We start from the raw sequence: 27,617 nt of genomic DNA on the forward strand, positions 1-27,617 counted from the left end.
CGCTCTAAAGCCGCCGGCGGGTCGCTGTGGGGCCCACCGCGGCGCACGGCCGGCTAACGGGCGGTCGGTGCTCCGTTGGAGCTCCACAGCGGGCGCCGCCGCGCTTCCAGCAGCGCTGAGGGGGCGGGGCGTGCTGCCTCCCGAGCCCCGCCCGCCCCTGCGGCCGCGGCGAAGTCTCGCGAGAGCGCGGGAGCGCGGCCGCTGCGATGGCGGCGGTCGCCGCCGTGTGAGGGCGAGGGCGGCCCGGCCCGGCCGCCGCCCCCGCTCCCCGCCCGCTGCCGATCCCCCTCCAGCCCCTCGCCGTCTCTCCATCCCGGCCCCGCACCTGCAATATGAAGGCAGCGCCGGGCAGCGCCGAGGGTGAGTGCGGCGCGAGGGACGCGGGGGTTCCCGTGAGGGAGCGAGCGGGGCCCGGTGGATCCGGGGCTCCGGGCGTGGGGATGAGGTGCCGCCCCGGAACGTGAAACGGGCGAGGGTCTCAAAGGTGATTTGAGGTCTGAGGCGTCTCTGTGATGAGGAGGGAGCGCGGAGCCGGGCCTGGTTACTCTGGAGAAGACAAGCTTGAGGGGGGATCCCGTAAATCCGTAGGGAAAGCTCCAGGGAGTGTCAGAGCGGGTGCCGGGCTCTGTTCAGTCAGCGACAGCGAGGAGCAGCGGCCAGAAACCGAAACACAACAAGTTCCAGCTCGGTGTGAAGAAGAGGGTGTCAGAGCCTGGAAGAGCTGCCCAGGGAGGGTGTGGGGTCTCCCTCTCTGGAGGGATTCCACTCCCACCTGGGCACATTCCAGGTGACCCTGCCTGCTCAGGGAGGTGGGGCTGGGTCCTCTGCTGAGCTCCCTTCCACCTCTCTGCTGGGATTTTGGACAGCTCACTGCTGGTTGGGGAGGGGGCTTGCACCAGGTGAGCTCCAGGGGTCCCTTCCCAGCTCCAGCATCTTGCACTGGTGCAGCTGAGGGGTTTAAAGTGCCTGGAAACAAAACCCCAGAATTGCTGGGGTTGGAAGGGACCTCTGGAGATAATCTAGGCCAACCAGGGAGCACAGGAGTGTGGCTCCAGAACAGCCAGCACACATTCATTTGTTCCTTACACTTGGGTTTGGAGGGCTCAGTGTGAGCTCTGTGGGCTAGGAAAGCACCAATAAGGAACCCAAACTGGAAGTTTGGCAGGTGGATCCTGTGAGGTGACACCACAATGTCATATTTGCCTTGGACCCTCTGGGGCTGGGCACAGGGTTTATTCTGGAATGATGCCCGCTGGGTTTTTGGGTTTTTTTTTGACTGGAAAGTATAGAAAGCTGTGTTTCTTGGTAATAAAATACAGATTTGAGTGCTCCTGAAAGCCATGTTGTCTCTGTCACCTTCCAGCCACTCCCAGCACACGGCATGGCTGCCCTCAGCTTTGAGCTGATTGTGGAGTTCTGGAATGTTCCTGAGCTGGAAGGGACCCACAGCAGCATCAAAGTCCAGCTCCCAGCCCTGCACAGGCACCCCAAAAGCCCCACCCTGTGCTGAGAGCCTTGTCCCAGCACTCCTGGAGCTGTGCCCATGCCCTGAGGAGTCTGTTCAGAGCCTGAGCACCCTCTGGGAGAAGAACTTTTCCCAAAATTCAACCCAAACCCCCCTGGCACAGCTCCAGCCACTGCCCCAGGTCCTGCTGGGAGGCAGGAGGGTGTCTGAGCACAGAATTTGGGACAGCTGGAATGACTTGGCTGAGGGTTTTCATGATGTGTGAGGACCTTTCAAGAAGAGGGGGAATCCAGGACACAAAATTCCTTTAACCCTGTGTGTCCCACACCCTCAGTTTCCTGCCCCTGGGGGTCCTGTCCTGGCAGAACTGAACCTGTTGAGGCCACATCACTCAGGGATGGAGCAGAACAGGAGCTGGGCATTTTCCAGACAGGCATTCCATGGCATTTTCATGGGAAAATCCTGGGATATTCATGACATTTACCTCACCTCGAGGTCTGGGGTTAAACCAGCAGTAAGAAAATCCTTTGAAATAATTTTAAAGGTGTAAAGTTTCGTATTCCTGCATTGATTTGTAAAGGTTCCAGTGTTGGCTCCTCGTGTTTCCTGACCATTCCTGTCTCCCAGAGGCAGAAATCCTCTGAAATCATCTTAAAGGTGTAAAGTTTTGTATTCCTGCACTGATTTGTAAAGACTCCAGTGTTGGCTCTTTGTGTTTCCTGACCATTCCTGTCTCCCAGAGGCAGAAATCCTCTGAAATCATCTTAAAGATGTAAAGTTTCTTAAAGGTGTAAAGTTTTGTATTCCTGCATTGATTTGTAAAGGTTCCAGTGTTGGCTCTTCGTGTTTCCTGACCATTCCTGTCTCCCAGAGGCAGAAATCCTTTCAAAGATGTAAAGTTTTGTATTCCTGAATCAATTTGTAAAGGCTCCAGTGTTGGCTCTGTGTTTCCTGACCGTTCCTGTCCCCCAGAGGCAGAGAAGCTGAACAAGATGAGCTCCCTCCTGGAGAGGCTCCACGCCAAGTACAGCCAGAACCGGCCCTGGACAGAGACCATGAAGCTGGTCAGGCAGGTCATGGTGAGCATTGCTGGGCTCTGGCAGGCCCTGCCTGCAGCTGCCCTGCTGATGGCTTTGGCTTGGCTTCTCAGATCTCTGCCAGGTCTGTTTGGTTTGGTTTGGTTTGGTTTCACTCTCTCCTGAGGGGTGCAGAGGAGGGAGGGATGTTCAAACCCTCCCTGCCTGACGTGCCTTTCCCTCCCCTAATCACAGATTAGTGCCAGGGAAAGGGTCAAACCTGAATTTTCTGCTCCTCACCCTTCCAGGATATTGTTTTGTGGAGCAGAGAGTTGTTTTGTGGGTATTTTTCACTCCACACTCAGCCCTGGCTTAGTCAAAAATGGGTTTAAAATATTGATGTGGGTGGGAGGAGATCTCAGCAAAGCCTCCTGCCCATTCTCAGGTGTTAAAAGTTTGCCCAGCTCTTTATTTTTCTGTCTCTTCTTCTAAAACTCTCAGCTTAGACCTATAAAAAGTTGCTGCATTCTGCTCTTCCAGCTGGGCAAATTGCTAAAAAGAAAATGATTCCAGGCCTGCCTTTGTAATCTGCTTGCAAACAGATACTGTTCACCTAGAGGAATCAAAATGTTGTAATTTGGGGGTGAAATCTAATCTGCTTTTAATTATCTAAACAAACCTCACTTGGCTGCTCAAAAGTTGCCATAATTCCCTCCTACTGAGGAAAAATGATATTTTTTTCTTCTGTCTGCCCAAGGAAAAGCGTGTGGTGCTGAACTCAGGGGGACACCAGCACCTGGTGAGCTGCTTGGAGACACTGCAGAAGGCCCTGAAAGGTTGGTGTGCTCTCTGTGGGAGAGGAAAATCCTATGGAAATGCTCCATAAAAACCACACAAGGTGTTTTTGCTGTGTTTCACTGGGTTCATCACACACTGAGCTCAGTGCCAGGCAGGACAGTCAGGCTGTGCTGCTTTTATTGGGAAAATCCTCTCTTTGTCCACAGAATCTGTGGCTGCCCCATCCCTGGAAGTGTCCAGGGCTTGGAGCAGACTGGGATAGTGGGAGGTGTCCTGCTGGATGGGCTTTAAGGTCCCTCCCAACCCATTCCATGACTCTGTGAGTGCCCATCCCTGGATCCCACTTGCAGAAGAAATTCCATCTCTCCTTGCAGTTTGGGAATATTTGGGTTTTTCTGTGCAGACCCTCGTGTCTGCATCTGGGGACAGATCCTGTGTAGTTGCACAGTGTGAGCAGACATGGGAGGGTGTAACAGTTGGGATTGGGTTCATTGCTGGTGCCTCATTCCTTCGGGAATGTTGGATCACTCCCCTGAAGTTTGGTTTTTGTTCCCTCCATCAGTGTCATCTCTGCCCGCCATGACCGATCGCTTGGAGTCCATCGCCAGGCAGAGCGGGTGGGTCACGGCAGAGACTCCTCCTGTGCCCTGCCACAGCCAGCCCTGTGGGGCTGGGGGCTTGTGTGCTGGATTGGGGGCTTGTGTGGTGGATTGGGGGGCTTGTGTGATGGACTGGGGGGCTTGTGTGCTTGGATTGGGGGGGTTTGTGTGGTGGATTTGGGGCTTGTGTGATGGATTGGGGGGGGTTGTGTGGTGGATTGGGGGGTTGGTTTGGGGGGCTTGTGTGATGGATTGGGGGGTTTTGTGTGCTTGGATTGGGAAATTCTGTGTGCTTGGATTATGGGGTTTTGTGTGCTTGGATTGTGGGGTTTTGTGTGCTTGGATTGTGGGGGTTTGTGTGATGGATTGGGGGGTTTGTGTGCTTGGTTTGGGGGTTTTGTGTGCTTGGATTGTGGGGTTTTGTGTGCTTGGATTGGGGGGTTTGTGTGCTTGGATTGGGGGGTTTGTGTGCTTGGACTGTGGGGTTTTGTGTGCTTGGATTGTGGGGTTTGTGTGCTTGGATTGTGGGGTTTGTATGATGGATTGTGGGGTTTTGTGAGCTTGGATTGGGAAGTTTTGTGTGCTTGGATTGGGGGGTTTTGTGTGCTTGGATTGTGGGGTTTTGTGTGGTGTATTTGGGGGGTTTGTGTGATGGATTGGGGGGTTTTGTGTGACGGATTGGGGGGTTTTGTGTGGGTTCTGTGTGCTTGGATTATGGGGTTTTGTGGGTTTTTTTTCTGTGCATCTCAGTGATTTTTGTTCTGTTTCCTGTGGCAGCCTCGGGTCCCACCTGAGCGCGAACGGCACCGAGTGCTACATCACCTCAGACATGTTCTATGTGGAGGTGCAGCTGGACCCCACAGGGCTGCTCTGTGATGTCAAGGTGGCTCACCATGGAGAAAACCCCGTGGTGGGTATTCCTGGGAAAAAGGAGCCTTTGTGCTTTTGGCATTCCTGATTATCTCCCTTTATTTTGAGCAGAGGAAATGGGTTTTATTTAATATTCCCTTAGACCCAGGGTTGCACCCTTGCTGCTTGTTCTAGTGGGAAGTAAAATCCTCCATGGAGTAGTTTGCTCCTGTGGGATTTTCTAATCAATGCACACTGTGGATCCACAACTTGCAAAATTATTTGGGGATTTACCTCAATTTTTCTGAGAATTTTGTGGAAGTTTTTGCTGTGTTTCCAAGGAAAGGAAAGGGAAGTTATTCTTACAAAGCTCAGATCTGGGAATGGAAAGTTAAAAATTGTGGAATGCTGGGAGAAAATGCCCTTCTGCACATGGAGGAGAGTTTGAGCTTGGTGTTTGATTGGCCTCTCCTCAGAACAGCCCATCTTTAGTATCTCTATATAAGCTCATGGATTTTCAACCTAAATCTTTACAGCTTGAGAAATTTATTTCAAATTAATAATTTAAGAGGAAATGTTATGACCTGGATTTGTTCTGCTTGAGGAGCAGAAGTAGAACCACAGCAAGTGGTTGTGAGCATTGTGTGGCTTCCCAGGAAAAGCTGATGCTTGGGAATCCCCTGCCCTGACATTTGCCAGCTGCACAAAGCCTGCAGTGGCTGCATTCCACACTGACATCCTTGTGTGTTCTTCCTTTGCAGAGCTGTCCAGAGCTGGTGCAACATCTGAGGTGAGTGACAGGGGTGGCTTGTTGTGTTTTCTCTTTGCTGTAGTGATCTGATGCTATTTGATGTCTGCAAGCACAAAGTTCTTCACAACTGCTCCTTCCCCACAAAGTGTCTTCACTTCTCCAGGGGTTTTCTGGTTGTGGCTCAGATCTTGTGATTCTGGCTGCTGTGCAAGGTGTCTTCAAAGCCCACAGCATATTAAAGCTGCATCATTTAAAGAACACGTTTTCATGTGCAAAAGTCTTTTTTTTTTAAGTGGCTCAGCATCTTTATTAATAATCACTTTTTAAAATGAAACTAGTCTGTTATTAATGTGAATACTTGGTAACTTCCTCTTTTTCCTTTCAGAGAGAAAAATTTTGATGAGTTTTCAAAGCATCTGAGGGGACTTGTGAACCTGTATAAGCTGCCAGGGGACAAGTAAGTCCAGGATATATTTCTATATAAAATGAAATAACCAGTCAAGAAGACATTTATTTATACCCACACATATAAAATGAAAAAAAAAAAACCACCTCCAAACTTGTAGGTTTGCACTGCACAGTTCCTTTCAAGTTTTCTTATATTGTTTTATTTTTTTTTCCCTAAGCAAACTTAAAACTAAAATGTACTTGGCTCTGCAGTCCTTGGAGTTGGATCTCCAAAAGATGGCTGGCATGTATTGGTAAGTTCTGTGGTGTCTGTGTGGTTTTCTAAATGTCTATAAATGCTTAGAGCTCTGAGAAATTCCTTTTTAACTGCAGGATTTGATTTGAGGCAAAATAAAAGTTTGTAGCCAGGTGGATTCAGTGATGTTGTGGTTTAAATTGAGAAAGCTTTGGCCTTGTTTCACTGCTGTAGGTTCAGTGATAAACCAGCCATGCTGTAGAGGGTAAAGCAGCTTTTGTTTTGCCTGTACAGTGTGCAGTTTTGGATCAACCCCTCTTTGGGTCCCAGCAATGTGAATTTTGAGTTGAAATCAGTCTCAGCACATGGATTTTGGTTTTGGGTGTGGCTGTGGCTTGTTCAGACTGTGATTGCCTCTCTTGCAGGCAAGCCACCAATGCAAACCCCCTGGACAAGATCCTCCATGGCAGTGTTGGCTATCTCACCCCCAGGAGTGGAGGTACCTGTGATTCACTCTTAAAAAAATGAATTAATTTGAATTAATTTTAAAAATTTATTTGTTCCTGGCCTCAAGTGTAGGTCATAGTTCCACATTAACTGATGAAAAATAATAAAGTACAAGAGAGACAAAGTCTTTGGGTGTTTGTGTGGCTTTGTGGGGTGGGGATGATCAGGATGACTTCTCAGGATGCCTCATCAGAGTTTCTGTCCCCAGGTCTCCTGATGAACCTCAAGTATTACGTCTCCCCCTATGATTTATTTGAGGATGGCACTGGAGCCCCCGTGGTTCTGCACGAGAACAATGGTAGGTCAGCTGTGCAGCTGCTGGGGGCTGCTTGAAGGAGGGAAGGGAGCAGAATTCCAGGCTCTGCTGTCCCCCTGTCCAGCAGGACAGTCCCAGGTTTAATGAGCTGTCCATTAAACCTGTCCAGTCCCAGGTTTAATGAGCTGTCCATTAAACCTGTCCAGTCACAGGTTTAATGAGCCCAGGTGCCAGCACTGGCCCCAGGTGACCACTGGACCTTGTGGCTGTGCTGGAGTTGGAGCTGGGCTCCTGTGAGGTGTTGGGGTTTGTAGGCAGAGCCTTTTTCCTTGCAGTGAATCTCATTTTAACATGGGATTTGTTTTGTTACCTGAATAAAAACATAGAATCCCAGAGTGGTTTGGGTTTGGAGGGACCTTAAAGCTCATCCATGTGCAGGGACACCTTCCACTATCCCAGGTTCCTCAGAGCCCCATCCACCCTCATGCCTCTCCCATCATACTGAAAGATTGTTTTTATGCATGGACATCTGGCTCTTGTTACAATGCCAAAACCAAGCTCCAGTTGTCAGGAAAAAAAGAGAGGGAAATTATCCAAAATCATAATTTGTTTTTCTTTGCAAAGAGCAAACGATGAACTCGCAAATGCATTTGGAAAATATTTTGAGGATGATGCAATTGGTCCACCTGGCAAAAGGGAAATGGAGCTATGGGTAGAACTGTCAGTTTGGCTGGTGTCCATTTGGTCCTGAAGGTGAACTCTGTGCCTTGTGGGGAAAGCCAGAGTAATATTTTATGGAATCACAGAATATTTTGTGTTGGAAGAGACCCCTCCATTTGGTCCTGAAGGTGAACAGTGAACTCTGTGCCTTGGGGGGAAAGCCAGAGTAATATTTTATGGAATCACAGAATATTTTGTGTTGGAAGAGACCCCAAGGCTCATCCAGTTCCATGGGCAGGGACACCTTCCACTACCCCAGGTTGCTCCAAGCCTCATCCAACTTGGCCTTGAACACTTCCAGGGATAGAGAGTATATTTAATTTATATTTAATCCACAAAACCTGCCACTGGTGGGGGTTTTTTTTCCACCAGCTCATGTCCTTGTTGGGTTCTTGTCCTGCTTCCCCCCGCAGTTCCTCGCTCGCTGGGAATGAACGTGTCGGTGACAGTGGAGGGAACCATGGCCATGCACAAACTTCCAATTGCTCCACTGATCATGGGCTCCCATCCTGTGGACAGCAAAGGGTAAGGGCAGGACACGAGGCCAGCACTCAGCTGTAATTGTCACAGCATTACATGAGTCTCACGTGCTGCCTTTAGGCCAAGAAATGCCTTTTTCAGCTCTGGTGCTTCTGAAGATTGCCTTCATTTCTAGGGTGTAACAAGGTGTATTTGAGCAGCCAGAAATGTTGTGTCAGGTGAGAGCAGAAGCCCTGCAGCTCACAGGACCTTTTGTCCCCCCGTTCTTGCAGAACTCCATCTTTCTCCTCAATCACCAGTGCCAACAGCGTGGACTTGCCTGCTTGTTTCTTCCTGAAGTTCCCACGTCCCATTCCAGTGTCTCGAGCTTTCATCCAGAAACTGCAGAGCTGCACAGGTGGGTTGCAGACCTGTCAGACACATCTCTGGGCTTTTATTCATGTTCCCTCATCTCTATCAGTAAATGCTGCTGATTTTTAATGTGTGCCAGGGGAGTTCCTCAGGGTTTTGTGCTGTTGTCAGTAAAACCTGGACAGGTTTTTATTGTATTTGCTGGGTCCCCAGAATAAGGAAGTAATGAATAATCTGACTCCATGTTCTCAGAAGGCTAATTTATTATTTTATGATACTATACTATATTAAAGAATACTAAACTATACTAAAGAATACAGAAAGGATACTTATGAAAGGCTAAAAAGATAATAATGAAAACTTGTGAGCCCCAACACAGCTTGACCCTAATTGGCCAATAAGTCAAAACAATTCACAGAAACCCAATGAAACAACCATCTCTTGGTAAACAATCTCCAAACACATTCCAAAGGAGCAAAGCACAGGAGAAGCAAATCAGATGATTATTGTTTTCCTTTTTCTCTGAAGCTTCTCAGCTTAGGTGAAGAAAATATGACTACCACAGGTTTTCCACCATCCTGGGTTCAGGTGCCATCATTCCCCTCTGTCTTGCCCCCAGGTATCCCACTGTTTGACACTCCACCCACGTTTGTGCCCCTGTATGAGCTGATCACCCAGTTTGAGTTGTCCAAGGAGGCTGATCCCCTGCCCCTGAACCACAACATGCGCTTCTACGCCGTAAGTGTTCCCTCCCAGGCAGCCTGGGAGCCTCCACAGCAGCACCTCAGGGGGGTTCAGCTGCTTCCAGGTGGGATAAACAAAATGGGTGCAGTATTTATTCACAGACAAAACTTTTTCAAGCATTAGGATTCATGTGCCTGGCTCAGGTTCTCAGAGAAGCAGTGTCTGCCCCAGTCCTGGCAGTGTCCAGTGCCAGGTTGGGCAGGGCTTGGAGCAATCTGGGATAGTGGGAAGTGTCTCAGTCTGTGGCACTGGATGGGATTTAAGGTCCTCCCAACCCAAACCATTCCATGATTCTGTGATGAGCATGGTATTTAGGAAAATCAGGTATTGAAAGATGCTTTGCTGCTGGAGTGCAGCTGCAGGGAGGAGAGCAGAGGGGCTGAGCCTTCCCAGGATCTGTCCCTTCCTTTTGAACAGTGATGTGTGGCTGAATAAATTGCAGCATTTTGGGAGAAATCCTTAAATTTGTGCATGAGTGTTAACTCCAGAGGATTCTCTGCTCAGAAGGGATGCCATCCAGTGTGAAACTGTTTTAGTGAGAACAGTGAGTGCTACTTCTGAGGAATTAAAATATTCAGAGTGGAAGGAAAACATGCTCAGTGTTTGTCCCTATCAGCCAGAAAGGTGACATGGTGTCAGTGCCCTCTGAGCACTGCTGGGTGTCCATTACCCCTTTCTAAAGCAGGGATTGTTTGTCAGGCTCTTCCAGGACAGCAGCACTGTTACTTCCTGAACAAGGACGCTCCTCTCCCGGACGGACGGAGCCTGCAGGGAACTCTGATCAGCAAAATTGCTTTCCAGCACCCCGGCAGGGTGCCCCTCATCCTCAGCTTGATCCGGCACCAGGTGGCCTACAACACCCTCATTGGCAGCTGTGTCAAGAGGACAGTCCTGAAGGAAGGTGGGTGCCACCTCCAGAGGAGTAGGAAGTGGGAATGATGAACTCTGGGGGAGTTTTCTTCATCAGAGATTAAACCACTGCTGCTTTCCTTGGTTTTTTTTTGTTGTTTTTTTTTTTTTTTTTCCCCATCTGTGTGAGGCTCTGGTTCATCTCCACTGTTCCCTGAGTTAAAAGTTCTTGTGTTTTTCAGATTCTCCTGGGATCCTGCAGTTTGAAGTTTGCCCTCTCTCTGACTCCTGTTTCAGTGTGTCCTTCCAGCACCCTGTGAACGACTCCCTGGTGTGTGGTAAGTGGCCTCAGGGGCAGCAGGAGCAGCGTTTTTGGGAAGGCTGGCGGGGTTTCCTCACCCTGTGTGCAGGATTTTCATCTCTCCCCGCTCTCTTGCAGTGGTGATGGATGTTCAGGACTCCAGCCATGTGAACTGTAAGCTCTACAAAGGGTTGTCTGATGCCCTCATCTGTACAGATGATTTCATTGCCAAGGTTGTTCAAAGGTAAGCTGGGATTTTGTCCCACCTTGTGCTCCAAATCACACAGATGAGCTCTGCTCCATCTCCTGTTTATCCAGCAGTTCTGGAGCTGTTCTGAGGTTGTTTGGAGGAGAGAAGAACTCAGAGCCATGCTGAAAATTCAATGCCAGACCTTGAACTGTAGCTATTTATTTTTGAGTTTGTTGGTTACACTGGGCCTTTATCACCTCAGTCACATTCAGAACAGAGCAGGACATTCCCAGGGCACAACACTTCTGTCACCTTTTGGGGAGGAACCACAGGTTTTGCTCTCAGCATGTTACAGACTTGTTATCCATGAGGAGAATGTGGTGTTACACTGATTTTTGAGCTCAAAAAGCTGTCCCTGCCCATGGCAGACGGGTGGAACTGGATGGGCTTTAAGCTCTTTCAACCCAAGCCATCCTGGGATTTTTATGTTTGTAGGAAATCAGGTTTACCAAGCTTAGATAAAGGTGTTTTCTGCCAGAACTGGAGTAACAACCCAGATTCCTTCATGAAGACAGGACGGAGGGAATGACTTTAAACTGAAACAGTAGTTCTAGGTGGGATACTGGGAAGAAATCCCTCCCTGTGAGGGTGGGGAGGCCCTGACACAGGCTCCCAGAGCAGCTGTGGCTGCCCCTGGATCCCTGGCAGTGCCCAAAGCTGGGCTGGACAGGGCTTGGAGCAGCCTGGCACCGTGGGAGGTGTCCCTGCCATGGCAGAGAGAGGGACTGGGTGGGTTTTAAGGCCCCTTCCAAACCAAAGCATTCCATGATTCTGTGCTTTTTAACTACCAGACATTGATCTGTCAGCTATCAGTTTTTAGAGATAATTAATTAATCCTCCCTCTGATTGCAAGTGCAGGTGTCTCGTGGCTGGGTAGGGCTGGTGGGAGGAGCATGAATTCAAGCAGGACAGCAGGACATAAAACCTGGACCTGCTTCTCTCCTGTGCAATTGATACCTGCTGGAGGTGTGAAACCTCCCCAGTGACCTCTGCTGAGGGCAGCCAGCCCCACCCTGACCCTGTGCTGTGTCTTGCAGGTGCATGTCCATCCCTGTCACCATGAGAGCCATCCGTAGGAAAGCAGAAACCATCCAAGCTGACACGCCAGCCCTGTCCCTCATTGCAGAGACAGTTGAAGACATGGTGAAGAAAAACCTGCCCCCAGCCAGCAGCCCAGGGTATGGCATGACCACAGGCAGCAACCCAATGAGTGGGACCACCACCCCAACCAACACTTTTCCTGGGGGGCCCATCACTACTTTGTTTAACATGAGCATAAGCATGAAAGAGAGGCATGACTCGGTGGGCCATGGGGAGGACTTCAGCAAAGTGTCTCAGAACCCTATTCTCACTAGTTTGTTGCAGATCACAGGGAATGTGGGGTCTACCATTGGCTCAAGTCCAACCCCCCCCCACCACACACCACCACCAGTATCCTCACCAGCCAGCAACACCAAGAACCACCCCATGCTCATGAACCTTCTTAAGGAGAATCCCCCTCAGGATTTCTCCACTCTCTATGGGAGCAGCCCTCTGGAAAGGCAGAACTCTTCCTCTGGCTCTCCCAGAATGGAAATGGGCCCTGGGGGGAATAAACAAAAGAAAAAAAAATCCCGCATGCCGGCCGACAAACCCAAGCACCAGACTGAGGATGATTTCCAGAGGGAGCTCTTTTCCATGGATGTTGACTCCCAGAACCCCATTTTTGATGTCAACATGACTGCAGACACCCTGGACACCCCTCACATTACTCCAGCACCCAGCCAGTGCAGCACTCCTCCCACCACGTACCCGCAGGCGCTGCCCCACGCGCAGCCCAGCATCCAGAGGATGGTTCGCCTGTCCAGCTCCGACAGCATCGGGGCCGATGTCACCGACATCCTCTCGGATATCGCCGAGGAGGCTTCCAAGCTGCCCACCACCACTGAGGACTGCCCACCCATTGGGACTCCAGTCAGAGACTCTTCTAGTTCAGGACATTCACAAAGTGCCCTCTTTGACCCCGATGTTTTTCAGGCCAACAGTAGTGAGAACCCCTACACAGACCCCGCGGACCTGATCGCGGACGCCGCTGTGAGCCCCAACAGCGACTCCTCCAACCATTTTTTTCCAGACGGGGTAGATTTCAACCCTGACTTGCTGAACAGTCAGAGCCAGAGTGGTTTTGGGGAGGAATACTTTGATGAGAGCAGTCAGAGCGGAGACACTGATGACTTCAAGGGCTATGCACCCCAGGCTCTAACTAATTTGGGGGTGCAAGTCTTAGGGGCTGATGGGGGGGAAAATAAATTTAAGGGGAGCGCTCCATCCGATACGGTGGATTTTAGTATTATTGCAGCTGCCAGCAAAGCACTGGGGTCCTCTGACATCATGGAGCACCACAGTGGAGGTCAGAGCCCTTTGCTGAACACGGGGGATTTAGGAAAAGAGAAGTCTCAGAAACGGGTAAAGGAAGGCAATGGGTCTGGAAGTGCCATGGCAGGTGCTGGGATGGATGGGAAGCCGGGGAAGCGCAGCCGCACGCCATCCAGCGATGGCAAAAGCAAAGAGAAACTTCCAAAGAGGAAGAAGCAGGAGACAGATGGGAAATCTCCATCCCACAGTTCATCCAACAGGCCCTTCACGCCACCAGCAAGCACAGGTGGGTCCAAATCTCCGGGGAGTTCGGGCAGATCCCAGACTCCTCCCGGGGTAGCTACTCCTCCTATTCCAAAAATAACCATTCAGATCCCAAAAGGAACAGTGACTGTTGGCAAACCATCTTCACACGGCCAGTACACCAGTAGTGGTTCTGTCACCTCCTCCAGCAGCAAAAGCCATCATAGCCATTCTTCCTCCTCCTCCTCTTCTTCCTCCTCGTCAACCTCAGGCAAAATTAAAAGCAAATCAGAAGGGTCTTCTGGCTCAAAGATGAGCAGCAGCCTCTACTCCAGCCAAGGCAGCTCCGGCTCGGGTCAGTCCAAGGGCTCGGCCCAGTCGGTGGGAAAGCCAGGATCCTCCCCCATCACCAAGCACGGCCTCAGCGCCGGCTCTGGCAGCACCAAGATGAAACCTCAAGGAAAGCCATCGTCCCTCATGAACCCTTCCATGAGCAAACCAAACATCTCCCCGTCCCACTCGAGACCCTCGGGGGGTTCTGAGAAACTCGCCTCTCCCATGAAGCCTGTCCCAGGTACTCCCCCGTCGTCGAAAGCGAAGTCACCCATCAGTTCAGGCTCTGGTGGGTCCCACATGTCTGGGACTGGGTCTAGCTCGAGCATGAAATCATCTTCAGGCATGGGATCCTCCGGGTCTATGTCGCAGAAACCGCCTCCCTCATCCAATTCCTCCACGGCCTCTTCATCTTCCTTTTCATCCAGTGGGTCTTCCATGTCTTCATCCCAGAACCAGCATGGAAGCTCCAAAGGCAAGTCCCCGAGCAGAAACAAGAAGCCATCGCTGACCGCAGTCATAGACAAGCTGAAGCACGGCGTGGTCACGAGCGGGCCTGGCGGAGACGACCCCATGGATGGACAGATGGGGCCGAGTTCCAATTCCTCAAGCCATACAATGTCCTCCAAACACAACATGTCTGGAGGGGAGTTCCAGGGAAAGCGGGAGAAGAGCGACAAGGAGAAATCGAAGGTCTCCGTTTCTGGAGGATCCGTCGACTCTTCCAAGAAGAACTCGGATTCCAAAAACGTCGGAAGCACTGGAGTGGCCAAAATTATCATCAGCAAACACGATGGTGGTTCCCCCAGCATTAAAGCCAAAGTAACCCTTCAGAAACCCGGGGAAGGGGGTGGGGACGGGCTGAGGCCTCAGATGGCTTCTTCCAAAAGCTACGGATCCCCCCTGATCAGCGGCTCCACGCCCAAACACGAGCGCTGCTCCCCCAGCCACAGCAAATCCCCGGCCTACACCCCCCAAAACATCGACAGCGAGAGCGAGTCGGGCTCTTCCATCGCCGAGAAATCCTACCAGAACAGCCCCAGCTCCGACGACGGCGTCCGGCCCCTGCCCGAGTACAGCGCCGAGAAGCACAAGAAGCACAAAAAGGAGAAGAAAAAAGTGAAAGACAAAGATCGGGACAGAGAGAGGGAGCGGGATAAGGACAGGGACAAGAAGAAATCCCACGGCATGAAGCCCGAGAGCTGGTCCAAGTCTCCCATCTCGGCAGATCAATCCCTGTCCATGGCGAGCAACGCCATCCTCTCAGCTGAGAGGCCATCCCGGGCCAGCCCCGAGTTCCTGATCGGGGAGGAGGATGATGATCTCATGGATGTTGCTCTAATTGGCAATTAATTCTCCCAGATGAGCTGTCTGCAGGTGGTGGAGGGAGGGAAGGAAGGATTCATCTCAAACCTGCCACACGGATCTTCACGGGGTGTGTTTGGAGAGGGGGAAAAAAAAGTATTTCCAAGGTATTTCCAAGATTTCCAGACCACCAAGGTCTGTGCAGGAGGATGTGAGTGCCAGGTCCCTGCCTGTGGCCTTCATCCTGTGGGCACTTCCATTCTTCCTGGATTAATGAGTATTATCATCCCCTGGAGTTAACGGGGATGAAGCAGAGTGTGGGAATGTGGGAGCAGCTCCCAGAGGGGACAGACAGACATAGGCTGCTCTGGGAGATCCCAGTCCCTCTGCCCTCTTCCCATTCAGGATAAGCTCCTTTGGAATGTAGGAAGTTTTAAAGTAATTATTTTAGGAAATGTTTTAGGGCTGGGTTTTAATTCTTTGGAAGAAGGAAAAACCAGGAGGTTTTTAATTTATTTGATTCCCACGGCATTCCTTCATTCAATGCCCAGCTTAGCAGGGTGCCTCTGGCACGAGCTGGGCACTGTTTCCTCATGGAAATCAGGATTTTATCCCAGGTCACAGCTCTGAGGGATTGCTGCTGCCTTGGGTTTGCCTTCCCATTTATTTTAGCTATTTATTCACCTCCATGTGGCACCACCTCGTGCTCCTTGTTTTCCCCCAGTGGGAATTTGGGCAGAGCCCGTGGCTTTGGGTGGCTCTGCAGCTTTGGTGACATTCCAGCATGGTGAAATTCCAGCAAATCTCCATGAAAAGGGACTCCTGGCTGCACCAACAAGCTTCCCTGCAATCTCCTCGTGCTGCTGAAGCTGAGAATTGTGGTCACACACAGGAGCACTGCCCTGGGAAGGATTGTCCAGCTGAGGGACCCACGTCCTGCTTGGAAAACAGTCCCAGGGTGGCTCAGCTGGGATCAGAGCTGCAGCAGAAGTGTTGATTTCCTTAAAAGATGGATTTTTCTTTTGGCTGGAATTAGGAGCATGACTCAGGCATCCTCTCCGGGCTGATCTTGTGGTCCCTGAAAGGAAAAGAGACTCAGGAGTGTGTTTTATTTTTAAAAGCAGTTTCTCTGATTCACTGAAGAGGAATGTGGGAAATCAGGAGTTCTGCAAACACATCTCCTGTGGAATTATGTACTGAGCAGGATTTTTTGGGTTCTGCTGTCGGTGCTGGAGGCCAGGATTTCCCCCTGGGAATGAGCTTGTGCTTCACCTTTGGGGATGCAGCGTGAAAAGATGGCAAGGATTTTGAGTATTTTCTTTTAAACCACTGAAATTTCCCATCCTGGGCTGACCCCGGGGATACCCCAGGAAAGCTGTTTGGTTTCCAGCTTTTTTGGAAAGTTTTTTCAGTAGCTTGGCAGCTCTCCTGTTAACTGTAGGGATTTTTCACCCCTTCCTCCAGTTTAATTCCAGCATGGGAGCCTGAATGTCTCCCAGACTTCCCCCGTTTGTGGAGAACTTCCCCTCCTGACATTTTCCACTATTTACCCCTTGCTCCGGGTGTCCTGCACACCACAACCAGAGCTTGAAACGATAGGAAAATGGGAATTGAATCCAAACCTGGAGCAAAAACTGATCCCTGGAGCTGCCCCCAGCTCCTGCTTTGATTAAATCCTTTTTTTTGGACAAAATCCCTTCAGCGAGGTGTGCGAGGGGGCACAAGCAGCCTTCCCAAAAAAAAGCACTTTGAGGTGGAATCCAGGCTGGGAATCCCCCAGGATGGCTCCCTGCACCCCTCCTTAGCCAGAGCTGTGTTTTCCTGCTGTGTTTTCCATTAAAGTTGGAAGGGAAAGCAGCAAAATTGACACAAAAACCTGTTTTAAAGGAACAAGCTGCACTCGTTTCCTCTCCCCTCAGCCAGACCAAAGCTCAGTATCCAAAATTCCCCCTGGGGAAGGTGGGAACAGAGGGAACAACGTCTCCTCCAGCCCAGATTTAAAGCTTTTCACCCCATTTTGGTGCCCTGTCCCCTTCCAATGACGTCAGTCCTGGGAGAGCTGAGGTGCATGACCAGAGAGGCTTTGGGGTGTCAGTGCTGGGGCTCTGAGAAATGGTTTATTTTTGGAATATTTTTGCTTATATTCTCAATAATTTTACATCTTTCAGTATTCAGAAAGATAAAATAAAGCGAAAATTAAATATAAGCCAAACCTTTTAATCTCAGGTGGTGAAGCGAACACGGAGATTAAAAGCAACTGCTTCTTTCCTGGATTATTCTCATCATGTACATAAATCCCTGGCTGGAAAATCGCTGGAATTGTAAATACCCCGCCTCCCGCGGCAGATTTTTTTTTTTTTTTTTTTTTGGGGGGGGCGGGACGGAAAGCGGAATTTCAACTTTTTTTGGAAATATGGCAGAGAACACGTTTATTTACAATCAAATAAAGCCCTTTGGTACAAAGCGCTGCGTGCTCCGTGCTGGGGGCGGCCCCGGGGCCGTCCCCGCCATGCTTGATTCTCCCGCCACAATGACATCACCGAGACGTCACCCCCGCGCCGCGCGCTGATTGGTTGAACTCGCCGCTCCCGGAAGGGACCGGAGGGGCGGGGGACGCCCCCCCCCCCATCCCGGGACCCCCCGATCCCCGCAGCCCCCCGGACACCGGGGGAGGATCCCGGGGGTCCCGCGGCCCCGGGGCAGCGGGGAGGGGGCGGCAGGACCCCGCGGCGGCGCGATGGGGGCGGCGGCCTGCGGGGTAGGTGGGGGGGACCTCGCTCGCGTGTGCGTCCCCCCCTTTCCCGTCCCTTCGCCCTCCCCGCTCCGCCATCCTCGGGGCTCCCCTTCCTCGCGGTGCCCCCGGCTCCGGGACCCCCTCCCCTCGCCAGCCGCACCCCCTTTTCCTCCCGGGGGGCACCCCCGCTCTACCCAAACCCCCATTCCCCAACGCTGTGGCGCCCCCCTCCCCTCCCTCTCCCCTGTCCTGCTCCCATCCCTCTCCTTTCCTCACCCCCTTTTTCCCCGCTCGCGTTGCTGGCAGGTGCGGAGTGTTTTTGTTTTGGGTCGAAGTTGAGGCCAGAGCGAACGCGGCGGCGGCGCCGGGCGGAGGCCGCGCTCCGGCAGCCCCGAACGCCGCGGGCCGGCCCCGCCATGCGCAGGGAGATGAACGGGGTCACTAAGAGCCGCTTTGAGGTGAGGCCCCGGCCGGTCCCGCCGCGGGAGGCCCGGCCCGGCCCGGCCCGGCCTGGCTTCTCCCCTCCACCCCCCATTTTTGGGGGGATGTTGTGTCGGAGGGTGTAATCTCCCGTGCAGGGGTCTGTGCATGGGGCTGGGGTGACTTTGGGGATGTGGAGAGGCTCAGGGTTGTGCCCCCACGTTTGGGGTGACATTTCTCCCCTCCAGCCCCATTTTTGGGGGGATGTTCTGTCGGAGGGTGTAATCTCCCGCGGGGTGGTCTGCGAATGGGGCTGGGGGTGATTTTGGGGATGTGGAGAAGCTCGGGGCTGTGCCCCCCGGGTTTGGGGTGCTGGTGTTAAACTCCCCCCCGCCCCGTTTTTGGGGGTCCCGTGGGGGGCTCGCTGTGACTGAGGCTGGGGAGGGTCTGTGGGCGTGGGGGGGGCTCAGGCCTGGCCTCCCGGATTTGGGGGGCGTTGGTTGAAACCTCTTTTCCCCCCATCCCTTTTGAGGAAAGAATTCCCCCGTCTGATCCCAGCTCTAGGGGGGCTCTGCTATGAACGGGGCTGGGGAGGATTTGGGGGTCCCCCTCTCTGTTACAAATCCCCGGGGGGCTTTGGGGGGCTCGCAGCTGCTGCCAACGTGTTGCTGCGGCTTCGAGAGCCGCCGATGGAGCAGGAGATGGGAATCGCGCCTGGAAAACACCCCAGCCTTTGGGGAGCGGGGCTGGGGGGGAAAAGGAGCCCCCAGCCTCGCTTTTTTTATTTTTGGGGCTGTAGAAGGGAAACAAAAATTTGCTTACGGGGAGGTGGGGGATGGAGAGGACGGAAGGAGAGGAGGGTAAACAATGAGATCTATTCAAAGGCCGTGGCACAAAGCGGAGCGTGGAGCCGGGGCCGTTCCAGCCGCATTGTTGTCCCAGCTGTCTTCCCGTGGGAGGAGGAGGAGGGGGCAGGGAGGAAGGGCAGCGGCGGGATTTACTTCCCATCGCTGCGAGACCATGGAAATCCCTGCTCGCTGCTTCTCCGCGCTGCCCGGCCCGTGTGGGGGACAAAAAAAGAGCCTGGAATGGTAAAGCTGTGCCTGGAGGAGAGGGGTGGGATGGGGAGGCAGGGAAAATGCTGGTTGGTGGTAAACTGGGGAGGCTCTGCCTGCCCAAATTTTTTAATTTTTTTTTTTTTCCCCCCTGAAACATTTTTTTTTTTTTTCAATTTATTTTGCACTGCTGCAGAGTGTTGGGGACAAAAAAGAGCCTGGAATGGTAAAGCCATGGCTGGAGGAGAGGGGTGGAATGGCAAGGCAGGGAAAATGCTGGTTGGTGGTAAACTGGGGAGGCTCTGGTTCCTCAGAGCTCCCTGGGGGATTCCTGGAGCTGAGAAAGGTGCAGGAAATGCTGGTGGTCCCACACTGCCCGTGGGATTGTTTTCTTCCTCTGTCAGATCAGTGTGAGTTTGGGCTGGGCTCAGGTGTTTTAAGTGTAATATTTGTGTTTCTGTAGCATGCAGTGCTAAAAGCACTGGGCTCACCTGGGAACTCCAGAGAGCCCTGTGCTACCCAGGGTTATTGCATTTACTGTTCTGGGCTCTTCTTGCCTGCACAGATATTTTAATTTATTTATTTTCACCCCTGAGCGCTTTGTTATTTATTTTGTACTGCTGCAGAGTGGCTGGATACAGAGTAAAAGCAGGTTGGTGACAGATTTTGGGGGGAATATCTCACAGGGCATCAGCATCCTTTGCTTCCTCAGCCTCTGTCTCTCAGTGCTGGAGTTCATTCCAGTTTTGGGAGGGTTTTTTGTCAGGGTTGCACCAGGACACGATGAACCCAATTCATTGGGGAAAAAGAGTGGGGAAGAGCTTTGTTTGGCCTCTTTTGGGTGGGGTTTTTTTCTTTGCTGGAATGTTATTTTCTTCTCATAGTAAAAAACAGACAAGTTGGAAAACAAGCAAAATGCTCGAGGAGCCTTTGAGGCCTAAAATTAATTTTTAAAACCTATATTTATACAGGAAGAGTTGGTGTGTTATAGAAAGGTTTATTTTGAGCTGCAAGAAGTGCCTTTAAACATCATCCTGGTTCTTGGCTGTCTTGGTTGCTGTGTTCTGTGGCTGCCCCATCCCTGGAAGTGCCCAGAGCCAGGTTGGAGAGGGACAATCTGGGACAGTGGGAGATGTCCCTGCCCATGGCACTGGATGAGCTGAAGGTCCATTCCAGGATTATAAATCCTTCATTTCCCCAGCATGGATTATCTCTGACCCGCTCACCTGGATAATCTGGAAAGTTTTAGAGCTGTTTTCCTTTAAATTTGTGATTTTTACGTCGGTCAGAAGAGTTTCCACAATGCGTGTTCACACTTAGATTTATTTTCCAGAGAGGCAGAATGGGTGGAAATTCCTCTGTGCTTCCTAGAAACCAGTTTGTGATGGCTGTGCTTTGCAAGAAAGGTCTGTGAGAGTTCACATTTCATGGGACAGGGGGAAAATTGGGCAGAAATGTCTGGAGACTGAGAGCTGCTCTTCAGAGCTGTGGAATATTGTGAGGTCATGAAGGCAGTGGGTGTTTGGTTCTCCTCTTCCTCCTCCTCTTCCTCCTCACCTACCTGTAAAACAGTTTCCCTGGCTGAGCAGGGGGAAGGAGGGCCTTTGAGTCTGGAATGTTATTTTGGGGTAAAACCAGCCCGATCTGGGGCTGTGACTAACACATTGTGACTGTTTCAGACTTGGGAATAACGGGGGCATTGCAGAGGGGGAGCTGCCTTGGCTTTGCACTTGGTTTATTGTCTTTTTGTGGAGCCACGTAAACAGATTCCTGAGCCATTGTTGTTGGGTAATTCACAAATCCAGTCGTGAGGGGGGCTGATAATAATAATAATAATGATAATAATTCTGTACTGTAGGAATAAAATATGGGCAAAGCTCCTTAAATTGGACTTGCACGTGGGTTTCTGATTCCAGGAAGAGTGGAATTCTCTTTTTCCTGGGAATGCCATGGAGCATATTGGGATTAGTCCCTTTACAGGAGGTGTGGCCACCACAGAGAAAATCACCACTTACTGCAGCAAAGCAAACAAAAAGGGAAAACATTACCCAGATTGACTCGGTTTCACGTGGAACATGCCCCGACAGATCCCAATCCATGCTTATATTTGGGATTTCTCTGCTTCCTGCCTGATGAAGAGCAACCAAATAACAGCAGAAAGGAGAGGAGGCATCTCCTGGTGCTTCTGAGTGGTTCCTGATGCTCTGGGAGGATTCATCCACCAAGGCCCAGGTTCTCTTGTCCTCCTGTGCCCTAGGATGTCACCTGCAGCTGTCCTGAGTTTCTCTCAGCCACCTTATCAGGATGAAGTCATTCCAGTTGTTGTTTTTTCTTCCTCTGACTGTGAACCATCCGTGTAGTCTCCTCTACATCCTCCAAAACCATCAGCACATGAAAACCTCCATCCTTTCCAGCTTCCTCTGGGAGCCTCCAAAGCCTGCTCCTGGCTGTGAAGTGTGTCTGTCCGTGGGGCAGTTTGTCCTGGTAGAAATGACATTTTGGTAACTCCAGGGGTGTCTCTGAGGAATGAGAGTCTGTGGTGAGCCTTGTGAGCACCTTCAGCCTGAGAAATGCATCAGTCCATGGAATTCCTGTGCTGGATTCAGGGTCCTCACTGTGGGGAATTCTGACCCTTCTGAACCTCTGTGGTTCCCAGCTCCTGTTCAGCTGCAGAAATGTGAAATGAGCTAAGCTGGATGCAAAATGGGAAACTTCAAACGCTCCAAAATCGAGCTGCCTTCTAATAATTAATCCTGTCTGTGCTCAGAAATTGAATAATCTCACTGACCCTAATCCCATTTGGGAATCTGCTGCGTTTCTGCCTCTGAAATGCTGTTGCTGTATTTCCAGGGGTTTTGGCTCTTTAGGGCTGATCCTTCTGGGGTTGTCCCTGCTCCCTTTCCTGGGCTGCTCCTCGTGCTCCTGGCTGGGCCTTTGCTGTTCCAAGGAATGGAGGTTGTGCAAACAGAGGGAGACAAACAGAGCAGGGAGCAGGGAAAACTTTGCTCTGACTCTCCTTGCAAAAACTGATGTAACACCATGGAATCTGATTTTATATGGGAAGAGAAACTGTTGGTGACATAACCCAGGAACACCTGAGGTGGCACAGCTGAAACAGGTGTTTTTTGGAATGTATCTACCAATGTGGCTCATAGATAATGAAAAAAAACCTGTAAAAAATAAAGATTTTGGGAGAGGGTGTCCAAGCTGATGGATTTTCCATATTCCTGTTCACTCCTCCACCCTCGTTTATTTTTAATTTGGGTGTCGTGCCACATCACACGTAACACTTTTTAAACCAGGGCTTCATTTGGGCAGGTGAATAATAACAAACTGTTCATTTATTTGGTCCAAAGTGGTGGTTGAAACGATGAATAGGAAGAGATGTAAACCACGAGTTGTGTTTCACACCCCCACTGTGCTGCTGCTGGTGCCTGAGTAGAGGGAAGAGGGATTTGGGGAGATTTGGGGCAAAAATGAGTTGTGAAAAGGGGCTTGGCCCAGGGAGACTGGAGGGTCCAGCAGGAAAATGGCTTTTGGCCTCAGCCTGTGTGGCACAAGAGGCAGCTCTGGTGTCCCAAATTTTATTGCTATTTTTGCCCCAAATGGGATTCACTTCCTTCTCCCTGTGGCAGGGGTTGGGTGACAATGGGGATGTTGGCCCTGGCCAAGTGTTTTTACAGAATCCCAGCATATTTTGGGTTGGAATGGCCTTAAAGCTCATCCACTTCCACCCCCCACCAGGGGCACATGACTTTTTCCATTTTAAGGAAAAAGGAGAGGGTTTTAAACTAAAAGAAGAAAGATTTGGATACTGGGAAGAAATTCCTCCCTGGGAGGGTGGTGAGACCCTGGCACAGATTCCCAGAGCAGCTGTGGCTGCCCCTGGATCCCTGGCAGTGCCCAGGGCCGGGCTGGGCAGGGCCCTGGGACAGTGGGGGTGTGACAGGGGTGGCACTGGCTGATCTTTAAGGTTCCCCCAGCCCAAACCATTCCATGATTCCATGTCTGACTCCACTGAGGGGTTTTCTGGGGTGACCTCACTGGAAGCTGCTGGGTGGAGCAGCTCCCCCAAGGGACATTTTGGGGATCCCAGGTGGCCCTGGGGACAGGGGCTGTGCGTGGCAGGAGAGGGACTCAGGGCTGGCACCCAGGGCACATCCCATTTCTCTGGGACACCATCGTTAATTGGGGCCTGGGACACTGCAGTAATTACTGTTTTCGCTGGCTGGGAGCTTCCTTTGAGTCACACCGTTGGGAAAGTCAGCCCTGGGAGGGTTTTATCCTCCTTGATCCGGAGTGAAACCTGGATCTGCACGGCCCTGGGGAGGAGCCAGCCTCCCCTTCTTGGGGTTTGGGCATCCCTGCCTGATCCCACAGCTCTCCTTTGGGACAAAACCCCTCCATGCCCTCACACCTTGGTTCTTTTATTTAAGTCACCTTCATTTGACTTTATTTCTCAATATTTATGCCAATGATCCCAGCAGCTTCTTACATAATAGCTGGATACAAACCCAGCAGTAAAAAACCACCTTATTACCAATAATAATAATAGTAATAATGATAATATTACCAGTAATAATAACAGAATTGCAGGTGTTGGGGAGGGGCAGAACTGTAATTTATCAAAGCAGCTTATTTGAACTGTGATGAGCCTCAGAGAGCTGGGTTAATCTTGGGTTTAGGCTGAAAATACTGAATCATGTCTCACTTTTTGGGTTTGATTTTTTTTTTAATCCATTCTAAGTGTATTTGTAGTAAATTGTTGCCCTGCTAAAAAGAGCTTCTAAAAAAATAGAAATAAATGCTGGTGGTGGGTGTTTTATGGCCAGGGCCTGTGCCACAGGCTGGCCTGGGCAAGCCAGGAAGTCTTTGTCTTATTTATACTCTTCCTTTTTTGGGTCTGGATGCTGTTCTTATGGGCAGAGCTCTATATTTAAAACCTTGGCAGGTGTGGGTGAGAAAGCAGCACCATTTTCCACCAGAAATCTCTGCTGGGCCACCTCAGGTGTCACCTGTGGGGCGCTGGCCTGGCGCAGCCCTGGCAGCAGGAGTGGCTTGGTGCTGCCCAGCCCTTTCCCTGGCTCTGTGTGACGTTGGGGAGGTGTTTTCTCATCCAGCTCCGGGTCCAGCTGGTGGGGAATGAAAGCTGATTAAGTGTGAGCTGGTGCCCCCCTGAGCTGTGCCCAGCTCCTGCCAGGGCCAGCCGGGAGGAGCCGCTCGGATGCCGCCGGTGCCCGTCGGGTAACTGGGGGCTGGGGGGGCTGGAATTGGGATTTTCACTGGGCACAGGGAGGGGTTTGGGGTGGTTTGGGATGAGAACTGTCTGGCAGGCAGGATTGTGGCAGGAGAACAAAACAGGGGCACAAAAGGAGGCTGAATGTACCTGGCAGCAGATTCTGGACAGGTTCCCTTCAGTGGCAGCTGAAATGGGAGTTGTGTTTCACACCCCCACTGTGGTGCTGCTGCTGTGGCCTGAGCAGAGGGATTTGGGGAGATTTGGAAGCAAAAATCACTGGGGGCTTGACCCAGGGAGACTGGGGGGGTCCACCAGGAAAATGGCTTTTGGCCTCAGCCTGCGTGACCCGAGAGGCAGCGCTGGTGTCCCAGATTTTTATTGCTGTTTTTGCCCCAAATAGGATTCACTTCCTCCTTCTCCCTCAGCCAGGAGTTGTGTGAATGGGTTGGGTGACAATGTTGGCCCTGGCCAAGTGTTTTTACAGAATCCCAGCATGTTTTGGGTCGGGGTTTTGGTATCTCACCTGTGCCTGTGGAGTTCTCCTTTCTGGAAGCAGCACGACCTCATCCCTTTGCCCATCCAGCACTGAGAGATTTCCCTCCAGGGGAAGAGCTCCATTCCTGTAGGGTTTCACTGAGGTCTGGATCAAAAAAACCTCCAAAAATGCCCTTTATTTCATGTGTCCCAAATGCAGGCTGGGCTCAGGTAGCTCCTCCATCCCAGCAGGAATTTCAACTTTCCCCACCAAGCAGCGATGTGACAGTGCCCATCCAGCCCCCTGCCTCTCCAGCTATTTTTAGGAATATTAAGCCTGTAATAAGCCCTTTTGGCCTGGGTTTATTTCTGTTTGTCCTGCTTAGTCAGGATTTTGCCTGAGCAGAGCTCTGGTTGGGAGCCAGAGGGGTGAGCGTGGCCGGGGCAGGAGGGCAGTGCCCACGTTCCCATCCCTCCTGATGCTGGCAGAGCATCCCAGCAGCCACACCAGAGCCTGGCACAGCCTGGCCTCCTCCAGCAGCCAGCCATTTCCTTGGAGACTCCATGCAGATTAAACTGGATGGGTTTTTAAATAAAATTCCCTGTGTAACTACAGGCTGCAGGGAAAATTCCCTCGGTTGGAGCTGCTTGTGCATGTAAACAACTTCATTCTTTGGATGGCGTCCTCTGAGGAGCCCTTGCATTTCTCTGTCACTTCACTGTGACTTATCTCTGCAGTGGAATATTTTTTTTGCCTCCAGGAAGGCAGCTCAGCCTGCTCCAGCTGCTGCTTCCTGAAATCTTGTCCTGGGAAGGGAGCTGATGTCTCTCGTGTCTCTGTTATTTGAGCTTTGTCACAGCGCTGGAATTTGTTCCCCAAACGAGCAGAACTCGAGGCAAGGTGTCAGTACATATTGACCATGGTTGTAAGAAGTTGTCTCAGAGCTTCACTGAGCTTTTCCAAAGAAAATGCTGAGTGAATTCCACATTTTTGCTGTTGTTTTGTGGTTCGTGCTCAGCTGGTTTCGCTGGGTTGGAGTTGTGGGTGAGGTTTGCTGTGACTCCTGTCTTGTGTCAGTGACTGTACTGGGATTGTTCATCTCCATGTGGACCATGACAGATAAAATTGGTACAAATTCTACCAGAAATCCTGGAATTTGGGCTGGGAGCCAGCAGCCTTACAGCTGGAGAAACCTCCCAGTGCCTCTCAGAGTCAGGGTTTAAACTCTGAACTGATTCACACAGAGCTTTCAGAACAGAAAAGACTTTTGGAGCTCACAAGGTTCATCTCCAAAGTGTCTTGATACAGAACTGGGTGGGCTGTAAACTCCAGAATATTCAAGCTATGGATGTAATCTTTAATTTCTGCCATCAGTGGTTGATTCCCCACATTTCTCAACCTAAAACCCATTTCCAGAGCACATTATTTGCTCTCTAATAATTAATAATTGCAGCCTGTTTTCTGGCTTGGTTTGAATTGCTTAATTTGCTGTGGTTATGTGCAGCTCTGCAGGGTCTGGCCAGCATTTCCTCGTGGATCAGGGCTCACAGAACCCTGGAATATCCTGAGTTAGAGGGGGCCCAGTGAGCTCCAGGCCTCACAGCAGCTGCAGTTTCATCATTACCCACAAGTTTGTCATTTCACACCGTTTCTGTCCCAAAAATAAACAAGTTGGGGCAGTTTAAAATCAAAATATTTACTAATATTTAATAGATTATGATTTTAAATTCTGCATTGTTTCTTTGCCATTAGCTTTGCTTAGCACAGAGACATGCAGCACTTTATGGCTTGTGTTTCTGGGAACGTTTCTGCCTTTTATTTCCTGCCCACCTCTGTGGGTGTCTTTTGGTTGGTTTTGTACAGAAAAATGGGTGTCACCTTGTCCCTTCCCCCCTGTGTGTCTCCCTCGTGTCCTTCCCCCTCTTGTTGTTGTGTTGGTGCTTCCCAGGCAGCCTCAGGCTCTCCAGAGGTGCCAGATCCAGGTTCTTTTTCCCCACATCAAGGTGGATAATTCTCCCTCTTGCTGTCACCACCCACCCAGGTGCCTCCTGTAACCTTGCAACCACTAATTCCCTAAAGCTCCGAATTATCTTCATCCCTTTTTCTCCACTGAGCTTTGAATTTTGTGCTTTCAGGTGTTTGGGTTCAGAGTGGGCTGACACCGTTGAAAATTCCATCAGGAGTTCCAGGGACAGGATGAGGGGAATGGCTTCAAACAGATAAAGCAGGGCTGGATTGGGTGCTGGGGAGGAATTCCTCCCTGTGAGGATTTTCCAGACATGGGATATGGGCTCACCCTCCCTGGCAGTGCCCAGGGCCAGGCTGGATGGGCTTGGAGCACCCTGGGGTGGTGGGAGCTGTCCCTGCCCACGGCAGGGGTGGCACTGAGTGGCCTTGAGGGTCCCTTCCCACCTGTGCTTCCACGAGCCAGGAGAGATCCAGGTGCTTCCATGGATTTTGGAGCTGTGGCACTGCCACCCCGGGTGAGTGGCAGCAGGAGTGGCACCGAGCTGAGTTTGTGCTGGAGCTGTGCCCCCACCCTGGCCCTGCTGCTGTTCTCATCCTGCTGGGCACATCCCCTGTGCAGGGACCCCAGCCTCTGCCAGCTGTGCCAGTGCAGGGTGACAGAGCCCTGCTGGCACCCTGCTGCTGCCCTGTGAGTGGGGAAATGAGGGACTCAGCCCTGCTGGCACTTTTTGGGTGTTCTGGAGGGCAGAGAAGAGTTTTTAAAGGAAATGGGCAATTGCACGTTGTGCTGAGTGTGAGGCTGTGGGAGCTCTGCCTTTTGGTCACTTTTGCCCATCTGGTTTCATCAACTTCCTTAATTCCACAGAGTTTCATGTCCTTGCTTGCTCTACCATTGTAACTTTTTCTGCTTT

The 27,617-nt window shown here is 51.2% G+C and overlaps 2 protein-coding genes across 9 annotated transcripts in view; both read left to right on the forward strand.

Annotated features, from left to right (window-relative positions):
• The first annotated feature begins 332 nt into the window (after window positions 1-332).
• On the forward strand, window positions 333-22,230 carry MED1 (mediator complex subunit 1). The gene is made up of 19 exons (XM_039697158.1): window positions 333-360; window positions 2,438-2,544; window positions 3,239-3,317; window positions 3,842-3,896; window positions 4,656-4,788; window positions 5,489-5,517; window positions 5,864-5,935; window positions 6,105-6,179; window positions 6,547-6,620; window positions 6,837-6,926; window positions 8,018-8,129; window positions 8,357-8,481; window positions 9,055-9,173; window positions 9,879-10,080; window positions 10,271-10,366; window positions 10,468-10,573; window positions 11,617-17,573; window positions 20,358-20,430; window positions 20,941-22,230. The coding sequence occupies exons 1-17, from the start codon at window positions 333-335 to the stop codon at window positions 14,861-14,863; spliced, it is 4,749 nt and encodes a 1,582-aa protein (XP_039553092.1). The 3' UTR covers window positions 14,864-17,573; window positions 20,358-20,430; window positions 20,941-22,230.
• FBXL20 (F-box and leucine rich repeat protein 20) overlaps window positions 17,512-27,617 on the forward strand; it is a 33,810-nt gene continuing 23,704 nt past the window's right edge. For 4 of the 8 annotated variants that reach the window (XM_039697162.1, XM_039697166.1, XM_039697164.1 and 1 more), the window contains exon 1: window positions 17,870-18,007. Coding sequence is in view for 2 of the 8 variants with exons in the window: in XM_039697168.1 (XP_039553102.1) it covers window positions 17,966-18,007 (42 nt within the window). In the remaining 6 variants the exon portion in view is untranslated. Of the gene's footprint in view, window positions 17,574-17,855; window positions 18,008-27,617 lie in introns of those variants that run through there. The other 4 variants (XM_039697161.1, XM_039697165.1, XM_039697168.1 and 1 more) reach the window with 3 other exon arrangements.

This window comes from Passer montanus, unplaced genomic scaffold, assembly GCF_014805655.1.
Source record: "Passer montanus isolate IOZ18808 unplaced genomic scaffold, ASM1480565v1 scaffold117, whole genome shotgun sequence".
Taxonomy (NCBI): Eukaryota; Metazoa; Chordata; class Aves; order Passeriformes; family Passeridae; genus Passer; species Passer montanus.